This window comes from Zosterops lateralis (assembly GCF_965231275.1).
Source record: "Zosterops lateralis genome assembly, chromosome: 3".
Lineage (NCBI taxonomy): Eukaryota > Metazoa > Chordata > Aves > Passeriformes > Zosteropidae > Zosterops > Zosterops lateralis.
The window spans coordinates 47,416,656-47,437,154 of NC_139764.1; the positions used below are offsets into that span (position 1 = coordinate 47,416,656).

At 34.2% G+C, this 20,499-nt stretch overlaps 1 protein-coding gene across 10 annotated transcripts in view; it reads right to left on the minus strand.

The window, feature by feature from the left end:
* Positions 1–20,499, minus strand: part of STXBP5 (syntaxin binding protein 5) — a 104,428-nt gene that overhangs the window by 17,162 nt on the left and 66,767 nt on the right. Inside the window, exons 17-22 of one of the 10 annotated variants that reach the window (XM_083857139.1) lie at positions 19,452–19,577; positions 18,825–18,976; positions 11,538–11,600; positions 8,085–8,144; positions 7,939–7,986; positions 1,062–1,112 (exon numbers count right to left, since the gene is read on the minus strand). In XM_083857139.1, the coding sequence (XP_083713265.1) occupies positions 1,062–1,112; positions 7,939–7,986; positions 8,085–8,144; positions 11,538–11,600; positions 18,825–18,976; positions 19,452–19,577 (500 nt within the window). Of the gene's footprint in view, positions 1–1,061; positions 1,113–7,938; positions 7,987–8,084; positions 8,145–11,537; positions 11,604–18,824; positions 18,977–19,451; positions 19,578–20,499 lie in introns of all 10 variants that reach the window. The other 9 variants (XM_083857137.1, XM_083857142.1, XM_083857141.1 and 6 more) reach the window with 9 other exon arrangements.

A 20,499-nucleotide genomic window follows, 5' to 3' on the forward strand; every position in this document is an offset into this window, starting at 1 on the left:
TATATTTCTAAAAACTTAATTATTGGAGGCTCATGAATAGATCAGAGGTTAAATTGTCAAAACATCTGTATCCCTGCCAAAGGATCCTTGCCAATCCTTGGATAAAGAATCTCCGAGGATTACTTCCAAATTCACATTTCTTTAAGAGGGGCAAGGTGTAATTGTAAATCAGGGTGGTCCAGCTCAGTTTCAGAATATCCCAGTGCCACGGACTTTTCCCCTTGTTGACAGCAGCAGCAGCACCTGGCTAACACACAGTGCTACAGCTGCCAGTCTGACCCTGGCTGTCTTCTGCTGGGCTGGTGATAGCAATTCTGCTGCAGAAAGAGGAGCAAGCTGTGGCAGGCAGAAGGCAGCTGCATTCATTACTGTAAGTCTACAGTTCTCCTCCATCATCTTTAGACAAGTCAGAGGAGCTGGATCTGATCGAACAGCTGGCAGTCAAAGTATTTAAAAATCCCCAACCTACTCATTTGTACGCTGTTTTGGTGAAGCAACACAATGACCTTTAGTACAGACCTCACAACTGAGCTGATCCTTATTTAAAAAGTTGCTGTGCAATTTCAAGAAAAATAAATTCTCAGACTGGTCATCCATCCAAACAGCTGTATATTGCTTAACTTTAGAGAGAGTGGTCACAAGACAATTAACATTTATAAAACTATGCCCAACTATTTGTTGAGAGCACCTCAACATATCCTGTTAAGATATTTCATTTTTCAATTTGAAGTGTATCAGATGGTCCTAAACAGGCAGCAGTTTTCTTAATGCTGTCTGCTTATTGGCACTTTTGCTATCACAGCACTGCTGATAAAGTGAGTGACAAGTGCCTAAAAATTATAATGAAAGTGTGATAAGCCATATACAGGAATTGCAGGCTTACCTTATGATGACAGCAATGACATTTTGTGCCTGAGAGTCCCCAAAAAAAGTGGAATTAAAATTTTATTTCTACACTTCAGATAAATGCAAATAAAGTCATGATAGCTTACATAATTTAGGCCTCTTTAACATACTCACATTCAGATTTAGTAAAAATAAAATCAACTATATAAACTTACCTAAATCAGGCTTTAACTCAGTTGGCAAACTTAGCTTCCTGGACATCTTTGCTGAAAAGTGAAGTATATCTTTTTTTTAAAAAGAATAAACATGATTTTGCTGGTCCTTATTTGCTTCTTTCACAATATTTAATATAATTATTTATTACATTCATTGAGGTACTTTAAAGGATTTCCACTAAAGCAGAGCCTCACTTCATCAAGCGAGGGGTGCAAACTAAATCATGGAAGACAGTCAAATCCCTAAATACAGCATCTTATGATTTTTGCAGAGTTTGATTTCTCTTCAGGCTTCAGGCAGGAATTAATGGATTGGATTAACTTGGCTTTGGTTCAACCTAAAGTTTTAACTCCTCAGGTGAGAGGTCAGAATTGCAAGAATGTGCACTGATTCTTACAAAAAGTTAAGATTCCATCCCCCTTCCTTATGCTCTACTTTCTGTTTAAACCTGAGACATTTAAAATAGGAAAAAAAAAAAAAAAAAAAGAACTTGAACACTAAAATTAATGCACATGTGTAAAAAGCTAATCACCTGAGATAATATCCACAACCTCAGAAGAATGGAGACACTACAGAAAAGGATCATAAAATCAGCAGTGTACAAACACTTGCAACACATTCAAAAAACTAGAAAGATTTTGATAATACTGCTCAAGTGAAAAACAGCACTTCAACTCATCCCTGACTTAGAAATTAATTTTATAGGAATGGAAATCTTGCAGTCCATTTAAATGGCACTACAATGCAAACAAATGCTGCTAAAAAAACCACCACAAGTAAAGTAGTAGGCACACACACCCCTCCCATCTTTCTTTCAATAATTACTAGAGAAGGAATTACTTGATATAGTTTATCTGCTAGATCAGGACTACACTCTAAATTTATTTCCCAGCCACATGCTTCAGTTTTGATGTATCATAAATTCTTTATGATCTTGCATGGGAAATACTTCTTTTCCTAAAGTTGATACTAAGCATAGCCTCATAATTCTAGGAGAACCTTGTAATGGATACCACTCAAAGCAGCCTGAATCCTGCTGCTTTTCTCTGTTAAAGCTGCAGTTCTCATTCTAATTATCACTTTAACAGAAATCATTTCAATTTTTACATACCCTGAAGAACAGCATGTGACCTAAAGTTACTTCCATTCCTTCCAAAAGGGAAATACTTCACTGTATCATCAATTATGCTCATCAATATTGCAAATGCTAGTTATTCAAATACTTCAATGATTTTATTCCTATCATACATCATAAAAATTTGAGAACAAGACTCCAGAAATAATCTTCTAATTTCCTTTATGTGTCAATGTTAAAAGTATGTTTGAATGAAATTGAAATTACTTACTCTCAGGCAGAAATGCTAATCACCTATTTTAGTGCAGGCTGAAACTGAAAAGGGCAGCCTGTGTTTTCTACCCTCATCCTTGCATTAGCACCTGACTTAACGGTGAGGCCAAAACTCATCTAAATGAGGTTTCTGCCAAGGGTTGCTTCCAAACAAGATCTACTCTTATTTCACATCAGAGCTCAGAGATACAAACAGAAAACCAGGCTACACAACAGCTCTAGTGACAAGGAGCCCATCTTTTTGCTGTCAGCTTAAACTCAAATCAGCCTCCAGAGAGATCATGAAATATCATTTGGAATAGTGAGTTACAAGATGGGCATTCCTCATAACACTTTTTTTTTCTCTGTTAGACATTTAAATAATAAGAGCTGAGATATTGAACAAAACCTTATGTATCTACACAAAAAATAACTGGAGCTATTTTTGCCTTATAACAGCTTTCACCACGTGTAAATACCTTAACCTATTTAACTAACTGAAGACCAGTACCAGTGGCTCTTGGCTTTTCAAATAGAAACATTTAGCACAATCTTAACAACTGGGAGAAAACTGACACAAACAAAAAAACACCCCACAACCAACCAACAACAACAACAAATACCACCACCATAAAAAACCAAAGATACAAGGTTTCAGATAATAATAAATATAGGCAAATGTGTTGGATTCTGAGAGCTGATCCAGTTTTAGCTTTTTGTTCCTTAGTGAAAGACCAGCTGTGTGAACTAGGCTGGTAAGATAAAACAAATTTGTCAGACAATTTTCAACACACACTGAACTATGCCTCATTAATAGGACAAGAGGATACATGAATTGTTAAAAAGGATATCATTACTGGAAATTGTGAATTACTGTGCTATGCAAAAAAACCCCAACATTTCAAAACATATGTTAATGTGTCAGAAACCTCAATAATTCAAATGTAAATGAGAAATAAGAACCTATTCCAATAGCAATAGTGCCATCTTGTGTTTAAAGAAAAAATTGCCTAAACATGCAGCAAGAAAATAGTATTTTACCAGTTAAGCCCTTTTAAACTAACATTACTCAATATATATATATAAAAAAAACCTGCTTGTATTCACACTGGCTTAAGTTTTTATAATTTTTGATTCATTCAGGTTTTTTATGCCTCAGATGAAAACTAGCAACATGCTAGATACATTGTACAAAACAAAAGATATAAATCAGAACAATGGAAGATACAGGATGGAGATCTAGAGAGAGCATTCAGTGTCAGGCTTTTCACTCCAGCTGTACAACAGGACAGAGGTGATGCTGACTGCTCCTGCTGCACGTGGCTGACTTCAAGTAGTAGCTGTCATATCAGAGTTCAGTATCTCTCTTGGGGGTGGTGGTGTCTGCAGCATTTACAGCCCAGACTGGTGCGAGACAAGGACACAGATCAGGGAACTGTTGTGCTGCTCCTGGCACACTGTTGCTCAAGGCAACAGTGACTGCTGTGCCTGGGTTTAGACCTACATTTAGTATTTCTCTGAATTAGAAAACCTAGAGGTGCACACACATTTTCTGTCAATATATATAGATATCATATTAGAGAACTGTCCAAACCCAAGGATTCTTGGAGATGTCTCACAGGTCAGGTTTGGGAAGGTAGGTGTTAAAATATGAAAGACTGTCTTTCCATAACATATTAGGTGTCAGTATAGCAGGAACAACCTTCAATTCAATGAAGAAAACCTGAAGCCTGAGAAAGCTCTCAATAGGAAGCTGTAGCTTAGAAGTAACAGTTACATTTCATTTGTAGCAGGCTGTCCTGAACTGATAATTTAAAATATATAGCACATCAGTTTGAAAGCTATACAGTGATTTCTCCTCCATTCCTTTTATTTTAAAATAAAATTCTAAAGATTATAAAGGAGACACATGTCTTGGAGCTTTGATATCCAAGAGAATAACTTATGAAGCCTACTTCATATAACATCACATGAGAAATAACTAAGCAGCTTAAAATTTGTTAGAGGTACCAAAGTTCCCAAATTATTCTATATTTGACAAAGTGAAATATTTACAAATTTACCAATTAACAAATGTTGAAGTTTCTAAAATTCATATGAAAATAATAAAACCATTTTACAAGAAACTGTAAGAAAAACATATACTTGGGCACATCTATAATTAGATCAAAATTTGCAGAACACACTGAAACGGTCTTTGACATTAGGACAAATAAGAAGTTATTATGAACATCTTAAAATTTGATTCGATGAAAACAGCATTAATGGTCAATTACTATAGCAATGTTTGAAAAATTTAGGTGTACACTTAGAATGTAAGAAATGTGAGAAACCCTTGTCAGTTCTAAAAGCAGGGACTATAAAAGTTCGGAATTAAATCTACAGTCTACTAATACTGTTTGCAATTATTTTTAAATTTATGAAGCGTAGGAAATAAATAAGACCAATCTTCCTGAGAAGTGTTTGACATGTAGATTGTGAGAACAGTTATAAAAGTTTTAAAATCTACCATATTTTGCAGCACCTTTACTAAAGGTTTTTCCAGAAATGACTGTTACATCTTAACTTCCAACACAATTTGTATCGATAATATTTAATCACCTGTATCATTTCATGCCAAATACTTAACTAACCAAATTATGAGTAAAACAGCTGAAGATTTTGCTTCCATTGAAGTTGGATCCCAATGTCTTTCTATAAAAATGACACAGCCTTAGAAAATAAGTACTTCCTACCAATTCTTCTTTCTGTAGCATACTGCTCCGTATTACTTCACAGCATATTGTTTATACCTTCAGAGAGGTGATGTTTCTAAGAGAATGGGCTGGATTCAACATGGGCTACAGTACTTTCTAAAATTTCTAGAAATCCTTAGTTAAATCAAGTATCTCAATATCTCCAACAATTAACTATAATTTTTTTCAAAGTTCATCCTTGGTGCAAATAAAAGGGAAACATGACTCAAAAGCAACACATTCACAACAGGTCTTTAACTTGATTTACTATCCATTCCTTAGCACAGAGCATTCACAGTTGAGTATTTAGAAGAAAACAACAAACCAAATCAATTGATTGAAATGTTGGTGCATGAAGCATTTGCAGATTGTTTTACTTGGGCTTTTGTTTCAGTTTTACATGTTCGTTTGATCCTCTCACCAGCCACAGAAACCTTGTTTGTTACTGTCACTAAGTACAGAAATCTGTAGAAATAATGATGCTCTACATCAGTTGCAATAAAGGTATAAATTGACAATGGCTTCATGTTTATAACTGCACGTATGATGTTACCACCTTGCAGCCCTACCACTGAAATGAAATTAACTCATTTTAATTTTGCTAGCAGTATTCCCTTGCTCCCTATTCCCATGGACAAACACAGGAATGATACTAACAGCAACTGAAGTTACAAATATAAATGATTTTAATTCTGTTTTGTACCATATTTAGCAGGTTGGATTTCACACATTGACAAAGAATGGAAAGAACTTGAACTGATTGATCTGTGTGCCAGTGCAGAGAGCTATGACCATGTCATATATATCAAATAGATAAATTCATCCCTGAGAACAGTTGATAGCAATTTGTTTCATACAACACAGTGATGATAATGACAGTGACGTATTTTACAAAACTCATTGTCCATGCACATTTGGATGTCAATCCAGTTTAAAACAATGAAAAGCAAAACCATGCAACTATTGACACAGAAAAGGTGTTTTATTTACATGAAAGAGCTTAGAATGTAAAGAGCTAGAATAAGCATGGCAGATAAGCTATAGAAAACATGGTAGCAAAACAACCACATTCAGAGCACAGCAAATCACTCAAAACTAGGAAAATGCAAAATAAATAATTATCTTTAAGCTTCCAATAAACTGTGCAAATTACACAAATCACAGTATAACTTACACCCTGAAGAATGCATTGCTTATAAATAAATGTTTTGCTTTTTTTAGCTGTGAAAAACATTCCTAATACTTTCAGTTGAAAGGCTTCCAGCTGAAACAGATGTGAATGGCTCTACAGAATCCTCATTAGCATACTTAATTAATGCTGTAACATAACTCTTTGAAAAGATGTGAAAAAAAAAGGTCACAGTCAGTCAAATCTTCCATGTGTTTTGCACAAGACAGTGTGTCTTATGTTCAAAAGAGACAAAAGGGAAACATTACCTCAACGGACATTGATATAAAATGCACAAGATTAGGTGTTGTTTTTCTCATGTTTTCTCAACCTAAATATTAGGTTCTAGTTACCATGAAATTCCTTTAGGGGAACATAATAATGGTTATGTAAAAGACAGTAATTTCTTTTTAATTACAGATGAATTCACATAATGTATTATTGACAGCCATTTGCTTTCTTGACTTATATTCAGACTTTTGCTGCCCTAAAATTCATTTACCCTGCCATTTCTGATGTCATTGCAAGAAGGTCTCAACATAAAGCAAAAACGTGTCCTTTGTACAGTACTTTCTCATTCTGTACCTCAAATTTCAAGGATTACTTTGTCATACTCCTGTTTGTCCCCCTGAATCTTGAATGTTTCTTAGGGATTCATATTTTAAGATAAAACTTAAATTGCCAAACAGAAAAACCAAAGGGAGACTTCAGGAAAAGAAATCTCTTCATCCTTAGTCTTAAGCTATGCTTCCACACAACCTGTGAAATAGTAGCTTAGCAACTAGTTTTACTGTGTCATTTCAACCTAAACTGACTGAAGAGATAAAAATGAAATTATCCTACAATGATATACTTATTTTCTAAACAAAAACAAAATTAACATTAGCAAAGTGTTTCAGCAATGAAAGTAACCATATCCCAGTTAAGGAAGAAGAGTCCTTTTCCCAAAGCTAAATCATACAGCCTCTTGCTTTCATTTATTTAATGAGCCAGTTGTCAGAAGCAGAGTTATTTCCATTCCAGCCATTAAAGGGTTCAATCTACCTTCATACAACATATCTCAAGGCAATTCTGTTGCCAAATTAACACACAAGTCTGGAGCTGGTAGGGTATTGTGTCACCTTTGGATGCAGAGAAGTAGAGTTCTGGAACAGCAGTGAGGTATATTATACAAACAAGTCCTCTTCCTCTTCCTTATGAGACTATAATGGTACCTATTTCTTGACCACAGCAATATAAAAATCTGACCATATGGCTTAGAATACAATATATAAAAAGAAATGGTATCAGCCATATGTTCCCTAAACCAGCACACATTCACAAAAGTAGTGCAATCATGTTGTGATTTGCATAGACTGAACTCTTACTGTGCAGTAGAATTTCACCCATCCAGAAAAACAGAAAAGTGCAATTGTAAAATCAGAGAATTTAAAACACCAATATTCTTGATTTTTTTTAAATTATTGTGCCCAATGTATTTAGTACAGAAGCAGCCCATAGAAATACCAATTAGCATAAAGAATGAAAAAATTAATTACATAATGCATTGAAATTTGACTGTTATTTTGCCTTTTATTTGCTGCTGGGTTAGTGCGGCATAGAGTAAGGCACTGGATTTGAAAGAGTAGAATTTTTCTAGTTCCTACCTATGTCATTGGTTACCATCTTGGAAAACTTTCTGCTTTTGGTCTTCACTGTAAATAATATTTTAATAATAAAAAAAAGTCAATCTAAGTGTAACAAAAGGTGAACTAAAGAAAACATAAGACTAAAGAAAGCAAAAATACTATACCCTTTTCTATAAAATTATTCATTTTTTGTTCATCATCAGAATTGTTTGGTGAACCAGAACCTACAAGTGGAGACAGAATGAAATGGATATACATTTGACATGAATGAAGGGGATATATCTTTGACACAAAAATCAATGTATATTAATACATAGAAAATATATATATATACACACAATATATGTATACATATATTATACAAAATTATATACAAGCTCTGAGTTTAACAAAGATACAAAGAAAAGATCAAATACTGTCATTGGTATTTTCTGTAGCTGTACTAGATATTATAAAGTACAAATTACTTTGGCATGACAGATCTCTGCCATACTGGAATTAGCCACAGAAATTATAATGCAAGGTACAATGCTGCACATTGCAGTGAGTTTATTGCTAGAAATAATTCCCTCATTGAACAAATGTTTACCCTGAATAACTAAATGGCTCTACTAATCATTGCTCCAGACACAGAGATTAGCCTAAGTTATGATTCACAAAACACAGCTGTAACAATAAACACAACTTCTATAACTCTCTTTGGGGTTATTTTTCCAATGCAGTAAATCACCGCTGGACCACAGTTCTTCAGCTACTCTGCAGACAACTCTGATCCAATACTGCCACCTGGACTTTTCTGTATCTAACCCTGAAAAACTGATCATAGCAACAGACTACAACTTCAGGCTTACCATTGTCATGAAATTAAAATATTGTCATGAAATTAAAACAATTCAACTAAAACTTTTAAAATTTAATTTGGATTTTATATTGTGGAAGTGCAAAATCAGGACAGAAAACAAGCAGTTTGGCACTTCTGAAGACAAAAACTTTACAGTTTAAATGCTGTACAATGCTTCAGGCTAGATAAACTCTCCTAAGTCTAAGCCTATTACTGCTTGATAGCTATAGAAATAGCAGGGGGTAAGATTATTCCCCCTGCATTTTCACAATATTTCTATAGTTCTTTGTTACTGAAACTGTAGGATTCTCCCCCAGCTTGCATAGGCAGGTAGTCCCTTTCACAGTCCTCTCATCTATATAACCACCACTGGAGGAAGTCTAATGGAAGTTACCTTCTGCTTCTCTTTACTTGGACAAGGAAAGGTGGATTTGAGCAATTCCAGACTGCAGTCTAAGCAATGACTGGTCTCTTCTACAGATCACATTGTAACAATGAAAGCCAATAACGCATTCAATTGCCAATCCCATCCTCTAATCTTAGAGCCATTAACATGCAAACATTTTGTGTTTGTGTATTTTCCTCTTAACTAGAAAGCTTCTAGACTGCAAGAAGTTTCCTTAAATTTAGCCTCCATCCTTCTTCTCAAGCTTTCAATACTCTACAGCAAATTCCTCCAAAAGGTCCTCTCTTATCTCTGAAAGCTAAATGCCACTTTCAAGCTTGTTTTCAGTCTTGTGCTTTTGCCCCAGAAAAGATATAAATCTCAAACCAAACCTAAGGAATTGCAGTTCTTTTCTCTTCACAAACATGAACAAATTATTTTTATACTAGGGTGCTGCATCCAAGATTTTTTTCAAAGGGAAAGTTGAGAAATCTACCATAAGCTTAATCTCATTCACTGAGAGCAGAGGACAGAATTGAGGGAAGGAAGGCACAGTCCAACCTCACTACTAGAAGTTTCCACTTTGCAGGAGAATGGAACAGTTACATTCCCCCTCTATCTTTTGTCCATTCACAATTTTTTGGGACTTTAGACATTATTTTTTAACATGCTTCAGCTCACACTCAACTTCAGCTCATGCAAAACTCACATAGGCAGGAGGAAGGTAGGGCAAGCCAACTGTTAAATTTAGGAGTTTATGGAAAACCTAATTTTCATCTTTGGAGTTGCCTTCATTACACTGTTGCAGAAGGGGTAAATTGAGTTTTACTCTGCTTCAACACCCAATTATGAAAGAAATCCTCTTATTTAAACTTCACAGTATTTTAAGTGATACAAGTTCGGAGTTGTTTGGGCTAACATTTGGGGGATTCTGGAGCAGGGGGAAAAAGGATACACACTAAAGGTTATGATTCATTAGCTGTTCATTGAAGACATCTTATGGCAGTGCACAAGAACCTAGATTTAGCCCAGACTTGGTAAGCGGCTCAAATAATAACACAGTGAATTGATAACTATGCTCAACCTTAAGAGAGAAAGGATTTACTGCAACTGCAGCAATGCATGGCAAACTGTTTGCAGGCATTGGTCTCAATTTGTAAAAAATGAAGTAGGAAACATGCACTTTATTTTCAACACTATAAAAACTGCTTTTGTTAACAACTATACTGAAGTTGATGACTTCAGCATGCCACTATTTAGCAACAGAGATTTGTCATGAAATCACATCTTCAGGTAAGACTTTTAATTAATATTCACAGCTAGGTTTTGCTTTATTTTTTTTTAATTTTTATTTTTGCTAGTTTTTTTTAAAAGAAATCAAATTTACTGAAAGAAAGAGCTAGCAAAAATGAAAATTACATTGATTGATCTAAGGGAGTGTTTTGCATAATTTAAAATGAACATCAAAAGACAATTGTCAAGTCAGAAATTAAAATTTATGTTAGAATTTCTACTAGAGCAACAAACGATGTTTTGGTTTCTTATGCTTTCAATTTGGTTTGAAAGATACAGGCTACAATAGAAAGGGAATCTATCTTTAGTCTCCCATCTTGATCAGCATTTTACACACCATACTACTTTATGTGCTTCATTTAAATCTGCAGTTGAGTCCTTTAACCTTGAGTAGTTCTGAATGAAACAAAATGACATCTTTAAAAGTTCTCAGAGCAATAAATAGAAATAACTGACAATTTTTAGCTACTCTAATACTATATATTGATATGCCTTATTAAGTATTTACAAGATTATAGCCTCAACTAGCCAATATTTAAATAAGAAATCTTGAAGGTTTCATTTAAAATATTCACGTACAGCAGTGGCAACTGAAAAAGTAAAAAAAAAAAAAAAAGAGGGTGCAGTAGGAGGAGTATTAAGTATGAAACTGCTACTTTTTTAGGATGCTGGTTTCTAAAGACCTGTGATTCCACAGAAAAAGTAGTAATTTTCCCCTTATGAGGAAGTAGAAGTAAACTTGCTCAGAAGTAATGTCTATCACTTTTGAGGAACACAGAACATAATCACATGAACGATTACAGGGATTTTTGCATCTCTTGTCAATGCTTCAAATTTCCATTGTGCAGTATGTTCCCTGAGGCATAAATATTTCAGGTTGTATCTTTCTTCAATTATCTTTATGACATATTCCTATTGCATCTCCTAAGTCAGCCTTGTTTTAAAAATGCAGTTGTGCAACATGGCAAAATTTATGACAGCTCCAACAGTTTGTGAGAGGACAACAGATTTTATATAATTAACTAGTAAAGTGTTAACATAATGCATGCCATCTTCTGAGAAAATAAGAAGCTGAAGATCAGGGAAAGTTATGATTACCTGATGTGGGTGACTTGCAGCGGTCTTCTGGCACCACTGTACCTTCATTTATATCACACAGACCTGCTGAAACACAAAACCAGTGTATTATAAATATAGTTCCCATTTTATTTTTACTCCCACTGCAGTCAGGAACTTCATTTCTTATTAGAGACAAACAAGCCAGTTGTGATAGAATGTCTTACATTTTACTTTTTTTTGATGTTACCCACAGTAACTGTAGAGTCATTTCTTCCTACTGAAGTTTTTTTGCAAAATACACTCTCTCAATAAATCTCAGTGAAAACCACTATATTTTAAGCTAGACAGACTTATCAGAACAGTTAATTATTTACATGCTACAGATATATATTAAGTATAAACATAATTCATTTTGAAAAAATCAGAGTTATATTAAAAATGTAATTGCAAAAGAAAATCATGTAAAAGAGGGTCTTGAAGATTACAAACATGTGATGTGTGAAACTATAGTGCCTTTTTTGTATTTGCAAATTTGTATTGCCAAGTTAATTTTCCAGAAGAATTCCTTATTGGTGTCACTAAGAGAATTCAGGTCTTAAGGTGTTTAGATAGGTGTTCTCCCCTGCGTGGAGGAATTTCATTAAATTTCTTAAATCAACAAATCTGCTCAATTTGAGTAACTGCAGTATGTTAACATCTGAGAGGTAATTCCTTTCATTCCAGTGAAAGAAATAAAACCTAGTCATACACAATCATATGCAAAAGATGGAAGCTCTCTCAAAATGGTCATAAATATTATTCCACTGCACAAATTAAAAGTATACAAGAATTTTTTCTATTTTCCTTTTTGACAAGAAATTGTTGTCAAGACTGCCCACAATTAAGAGAAGTGCATTTTGTTGATATTTTAAGGTTAGTAATGCATCTTCAGGTTTATATCATGACGATTTCCTACAGAAATTTTATTATGGGATACTAAGGAAAACAAGTATGTAATACGAACAATAATAGCTAAGAAATATTTGTTAGAATTCAAGGGTTTTGCATGCATACAAATATTTCCAACACTCAAAAAGTTTGAGTGGTAATGGTAATGGCTAAGGCAAGAAAGGTATCACATGGAAAGCCTGCCTGTACAACTGTACACTACACATTCACAAGTACATCTGTACATTATCTGTTAACAAACAAAAATACAACAGCTCTACTCCATCAAAGCTTTAAAGCATGTTTTTCCAAACACGAAACCAGAAGTTACTAGATTAAAGGGAAAAAGTTGTCCTGAAATACCATATCAATATGGAACACTTTGAATGTATGCTACATTAACAGTTCCATTTATCCAAAATAGTCTTTTGTAAAATTACTAAGAGCATGTATAGCTTAAACCCCAAAACTCAAAGACTAGAATTAGCAAACGACCCTAAGGCTTCATTAACCCTACCTTTAACAGTCCTGAAACCAATTTAAATTTTAAAATGACAAATGAAATTCCAGGTGGAAGCTGTATCTTTCCACTACACAGGAGAAAGAAAAGAGCAATTTATTTAGTCACCTGTCAGTAAATCAATCAACACTATGGGATAATCATAATTTTACACCAGAGTTTTGAACAGGCACGGGAGATTAAATGTTCTGAATTAGACAGGATTGTGTAAAAGGATTTTTGTAAAATCCTGAAGTTGCTTTCACAACAAGCAATACAAGTTTTAGATGATAGCTGTGCTGGGAGGATTGTGCTCTTAGAAGTAGCTGTCCCTTCAGGAGCCAAGCCAAACAAATATATGCAATTTCCTCTTTTTCATAAAGATTAATTCTTTACCTTCAAGGGAAGAGTTTAACTACTTGTACTAGTTCTCTTATGAAAATTCATTAATTGACAGCAATAGTCTTTAGCCAAGAATGAAGACACCTGCATACTTGAATTCTTTGTAGGAACTCTTGAGGCTATAATATGATTAATACACAATTAATAATAAGTGTGCATTATGGTAATCATTATGGCACGTAAACCTTGGATATCTGTTCACAGCCATTACTGCTATTACTTGGAGAAAAAGAATAGGAATAGATGAAAAGTAATTTTAGCTATGATTGTATTAATAATTAAACCAAGCAGAGTATAACAAGAATGATCTAAGCCTGTGAGCTAGGAGGGTCTGCCCATGACCAAGCTGAAGAAACTTGCAAGGTAATCTCTGTTGCTATTCATCTTAAAACCTCAGGTAACCTGACAGAAGTACTGACAGCAAGACAGCTCTCCTGGAAAAATTCTCTGGTTTCAGGTTTATAGCATCCATGCAAATTGCTATGAATTACAAAAGGAAATCGATCCAAGAGTTTGTTTCAGAACTACAAAAACTATAACCTTCTATAACACCAATATATGGGCAAGTGACCTTCTAATAAGCTTTTAGTTTATCTCTGCAAGCTTCAGAAGTAGGAAATTTGAAAACTCTCCAAATTACCAAAAATCAATTAATGTCATTAAAAACATCATTACCATGCTGCATTAAATACTCCCTAGAATTACAGCTGAAATTAACTGATGTATAAAATTTCATGAGACTTTTGTCAATTTTTTGCACAAGCTTTAAGCAGATGTATCTCAGAAGAACCTACAACTTGACTAGAAAACAGTGCAATTAAAAATTACAACTAAAAGTAACTTGATTTGATGTAAAAATTAGAATAAAAACCTCCTGAAAAATAGGGTCCAGAAAAATACCCCAAGCCCAAATATCAAACTTTCTGATGCAGTTTCAGCCTTGGATGATGTCAGTCACAGCTGATGTTGTTCTCATGACATATAAGTTAAAAATTTAAATAGTTCCTGAAGGGGGATGGGGAAAAGAACATGACCAAGCAACTCTAGAAGAATGCTGGGCATGTATTTTCTTCCAGTTTGTCCTAACCTCACTTTTTGAATCACTCATGAATTACTGTCAAAAAGCTTTTTGATGCAAGACAAAAAGTCACACACATGTAAGAACTGCTTCAGAATTGTCAGAAACCTAAACTACCTCTGGTAGAACCAAGAAATACTAACTTGTAAAGAGTTGTACTATATTGCATTAATCAAAAAGTCACATAAAATCTTGTAACTCTCACCAACAGTAATTTGCAAAAAAAAGAGTTATGATTCATGTTCTCTGTGAATTGACAGAAGTAAGCAGGAAAATATAACAGCTACAAAAGTTTTGGTGTTTCATCATGAAATGATGAAACATTCTCATTTTTTTATCAGTACTGATTCAATGACTCCTGTCTTATTTAGCAAGGAGCATATCAAGCAAAGATTGTCTGAGAGTGTAAGCCTCCATCATGTATAGTTTTCATCACACTCTAAAGCTCTTACTTACACATTTCATGTCTTTGGGCACATGGCCAAAGTTGATTTCCTACACCCTCCCCCCTCACTATTAAACTCTGAAGGCAAAAGTTGATTTTATTTTTAACCTCGACAAGCACCTGATGACACTGTCTGGCAGGCCTTAACAAAACACATATACTGCATGCTTCACAAACTATAAATTGCCACCCAAAACATGTGAGTAGTATACCTGGTACGAATCACTGATAAATTCCAAAACACGATCCCAACTGGGAGCTTGTATCTGTAGAGCTAGCCTGAAATGACAGTTTACAGTCTAGCTAGTGTAGAGAGCCTTGTCTCTAAATAGATGCTGCTTTAAGACGGGAATCTGAATTTCTTTTCTGAGTAGAAAAAATAAGATGACAGAGAAATACATCATATTCTTGCAACACAAGAGAAGGGAAAAATATCTCGCATTTCCATTCATATTTTAGAAGATACGTAACTTACTCTATGAAATTTTTAAAAGATGCCTTTGTAAATTTTCAGTTGTTTCAGTTAAGGACATACCATTTGCTAAATCCTAAGTATGTTGGCAGATACTGATGATCTATCTATTGAATTGACATTTTATGCTGAAACATAGAGAATATCAGAGTTATTGATGAGGAAGAACTAATCCTTCCTGCCTGTTTGGAAGTGCTATTTACAATAGCAATATGCTGCTCTGCTGCATGCTGCCTGCATGCATGTGTAAGCTAGTATTACTTTTTTTTTCCCTTAAATACACTGTTGTTGTCTCAAAGAATAGAAATTTTCTAAACCAACCACATTAGATAGAAAAGCATTTTTTTCTAGGAAGATTTAGATATTAAGTACTAGTACTCACTGCAGATTATTAGTTATATAGCCATTGAAAATAACTTATTCACAGAAAAAAATAATTTTGAAGTATTAAAATAGAAATGTTTTCAAGATAGAGATTCAATGAAGGCACATCTTTCAAAGCAAAACCAAGGAAGCATAAGCTCCTTGCATTTTTGAAAAGACTAAATGCAGATAGTAAATGTCCAAGAAAGGGAGAATGCAAAATCCAAAAGTTTTCTGAGTCTCGTTGTATAGTTCCAATCCTATAAATAAATCAAAGAGTAGTGCTTAAATGTAACAGACTCATTATTTGTGGGAAATTATTGAAGCAATTATTCAAGTCCAGGCAAATATACACTGACAGAACTATAAATAATGAGAAATGTTAAATGATAACTAAAGAAATTACTTTCCATTTTTAAAATTACTGTAGTTGCAGTTAACTGTCAGGACGGTAAACAGAAAGAGAATTACATAGTTAGGAAATTAAGTCTTGGGTAAAAAACTTGTTTAAACATACTCCTAAATAAAATAGTATAAGTAAATTCAGCTTTACAACATTTACTAGTTATGGAATTTCTACCCATCATTTTCTTTTTTTCAAAACAATAATCAATCAATGCCAAATCCTGGTTTTCAGTTCTGTATCATCTTAAGGTTAAGGCATTTCTTTTATGCCTAGCTCCCTTTCTGCCGTGACAGAAGAGGAGGAAAGACTATAGAGAAAGCACTATTAGGCAATTGAGACTATTCTCAGAGATGTATTTCTTTTTTCTTGTTGGGGGAAAAGAAATGGCAGAACTAAGACTAAGTTTGTTTTGCATTTTTTTGAGGTTTTTTTGTTTTAGTTTTTTTTTTAAACTCCATTTTTACAGTAGCTTAATCTACTCTACTTGATTAAAAAACAGCTGAGATTACCTACCTCTGCCTGAGGGCTGGAGGAAAGTGGCATCCTAAGAAAAGGAACAACGTTATGCTTTTTAAAAAATAAGCTTTACATTCTCCAGATTCTTGGATGCAGTGAATGATGTTGTAAGTCAGACTCTCTCAGGTTGTGGTGGGTTACCTTCCTCACACAGACACCTGAACTCCAAAACTGCTTGGAAACTGAAGAGGGCTGTGCAGTACACAAACACCTCCACTCTTAATTCCTATAAACAACATTTTTGTAGAAGTAACTTTTCACTTTCAGAAGAAGAATCTCTCCATAATCACAATGTTTATTCTTATCATTGCTACTAATGCTCTAATTCTGGAGTTCTGAAGCTTTTTCTGCCAGAAAGGGAACAATCAAGGAAAGTTTCTAGTAAAATAACACTAAATTTGTGAGTAAGATCTTAGCACTATAAACAACAAACAGCCAATTCTGAGATCGGATTTCCTTTTGACTTGGAGATTTATTTATTTAAAAACACAAATTACAGAGACTATTATGGTTGCTTTTCCCCTCTGAATTTTGTTTAAAGATATCACAAACGAGAAATACAATGGATGCAGGATGGATTGAAATCAGTTTCTATAAGTAAAACAACCACTTAAAAAGGATCAAGAAAAATAATTATGGTGAGTGAACAAAAAAAAAAAGAAAAAAATCAAATTCAGATGTTCAAAAAAATATTTGAATGCCATGAAATGACTTACTTATATAAGAGGTGCGAAGCTTTTTCACAGACTCTGAATATAAGTTAGAAAGGCCGCACATGCAAGAAGCCACAGTCAGCATACCTTCGTGAAGCAATGAGAAAAGGAAAGACGGAGACACTAACAGTACATTTGAGACACAAAAGCCAGCCAAGTCACTTGTACAACCAGGTTATTAAAATGCTATTGCCATGCAGATTGTTAGTATCAGAAGTTAAGATGAAAAAGATATGACTTCATATAACAGCTATATTTATGAGCAAAAAGGACTTTCATCATGAACATCTTAGAGACACAGTTGAAACACGGAGTTATGTGAATTGAATTCATTGGATTAAAATAACAACAGTTAAGAAAACAAAGGCAAGTAATGTTTAAAGCTCCAAAAGGTAGTTTATAATCTACATGCATGAGGCAGAATTTAAGCCCTTTACTCCCAGGACAAATTAACACAGTCAAACAGTAAAGCTATTTCTTTCTCTCACAGTTTATTTCATACAAGAAAATATTTTATCTGATGGGACACCAACTGCGTATACTCTGCTCTATATGCATGATTTTTAGATCAGTTTCCTCAGTTGAAATAAGCTGACTAGTGTTAACTGGATCTTTTTTCAAACCATCCATTTACTAAAATACCTCCTAGAACATCCATTTCAATTGGAAAAAAAATATTACCTGAAGAACTTACATGGACTTTATTCTGGATCTCTTAAATAAATTAAAACTTAGTCATAAGGAAAGGTTTTTTTGAACAGTTTATGTCTTGTGCTGTTTTCTGAAATAACTTAGGAGTATCCATGATACATTGGGAAGAAAAAAATTTTTAAATACTAGGTTTTCTTTTTGGTTACAAGAAAGCTTTGCCTTTTGATTGAAAAGTCATTCCTTTTTAGCTGAAAAAGAACAGTCTTCAGCATATTTTTAACTCAAAGTCCTTTTTTTCCTTTTTCAAAGAAAAAGAATTTATTTTACTAGTTTTTATGTAGAAATTTATTTTGTTCATTTAAATCAAAGATTTCTTCTCAAGCATAACATAACAGTATTAACAACATAACATGATTTAACTCATCAGGGACCTTTCTGGTCAAATTTTAAAACGGGAAGCTAAAAAGATCCCAGCAAACACTCAGGCTGTCTGCAAACATTAATGGATTTATACAAACATGTAATATGGGTACTAGCTTTATTAGAAATACCAGAATACTATTTCATGTCATGTAAATTCTTGGAAACTGCATAAATCCATTGTCAATTCCTATTTTTTCTTAAAATATGCATTACACTGAAAAATAAGTAATGGTATGAAGTATCTGTAGATTCCACTAAGCAACAATTTTTAAGGAAAGATGAATTAACAAAGCTGCAATAGTGACATTAACAACAGATCAAGAAGAAAGAAAACCACAGTGAAGAGTGTTTGTATTCAAAGAATATACACTAAGACTAGAGGACCAATTGTGCCTTTCCTCTGAGCTTAAAATACGTTTTGGGTTACTCACCTCCAGATGGTTGCCGAGTTTTTCGGGGAGATCGTGGCTCCCTGCGATAGGGGTCATTGGAGCCATACAGTTCAATAGTGCCTAGATTCAAGAGCACTGTCTTCTGGAGGTAATCAACCATAGCAATACCATTACAGTTTCCAAAAACTACTCTGGAAAAAGAGAAGTAGAAGGAAAGACAAGGCGAATTAAATGTTGGTAATGTTTCATACAAATATTTTTTGGAGCATTTAATACTTCCTAATTTTTAGGAGTTATCCTAGATGACACTTCATTATAAATTACTATTTTAGAGTGCAGTATTGATTAATTGTTCTCCTGTGAAAACATGGCGCTGAGTAGAACAGACCACTGTCAATGTACTTGCCAACCTATCTGACACAGAGCCTTAAGTGACACTTACTCTTGTCTGTACAGTGCCAGGTGAGGAAGAATGATGATTTGCTTCTGCTGTTAGCATCATCAGTATCTGCCATGACCCACAGGGAATTCTCTCAGAAGCACAAGAAACTGATTGCCTCTATGTTGCTGTGCAGCTCACGTGAACACACACAGAGACTCAATTTTAATGGATAGTTTTAAACCACTTTGATGGAACAACGAAAGAACTGTGTAGCATGCACTTACAGGCCATATGCTGAGTTGATGGCTAAGCTGGTTATCTGCTGAGGAGGTTCTCCACTCACCCACACCAGCTGGATAACGAGCTCGATTTGGTAGCCTGGAGACTGCTTGAGAGGAGAATTTTTAACTCTGCAAAGTAAACAAAACATGGCATCTCCATTGCCTCTATTTTTTCCTTATGGGATCAGAGTTCATTAAATTCTACGCCATGCCGGACTTTAAAATGTTGGAAAACGGTAAAAACTACGATCAAACGCAAATAAAAGCAAAAAAACCACATTGAAACTGGGATTCACTTCTTTTGATTCACTACCTAATTGAAAATTAATTGAATAATTAGAAGAAGTGATGGCTCAGAAGTCACTTAATGCATTCTTGTGAGAGTAAAAAAAGATAGACTTTATAAACTCTAATTTCTCTAAATGGGTAAAAGCTCACATGAAGAAGCTTGCAGAAAAAACTCCTGAATTAAAAAGATAAACTTGTCAGAGACCTACAACGAGAGCACGGTTAGGCATCATGCAAAGTGAAGATCCATGACAAAGGGAACATTTAAATAATTCTGTTTCCAAAATGCAAAGTTGTTCCCTTGGAGGATTTTCAAAAAGAAATATATCTATAAGCCTAAAGAGTCAGTACTCAGCTAGCTATCTGTAAGAATTTTCATATTTGATTTGCTTCTAAAACTTAAGGTTCTGCAAAACTAACAGATGAAGCATATTCAGACACACTTGGCCTAAAGTTAAGGGAAACCACAAAACATCAATTTTCCTATTCATTTCAAGAACAGTAAGATATCAAAGTGACTGAACAGTGGCTATTAAAAAGTGATCACTCTAAAGCACGATCATCTATAGCTATACTAACATCTCTGCCAAATTTTCCTAAAATCAGGTAAAAGGTAAGGATTTTTTCTTTTCTAAATCTGCTTAAGAAGTTTAAAAATTTAAGACTTCAATATTATTTTCTTAAAGCAGTGCTCAACTTTCGGATACTTTGCTCTACAAAATAAAACATTTTCACCAGCAATGATGTATCTGTTACAATATCG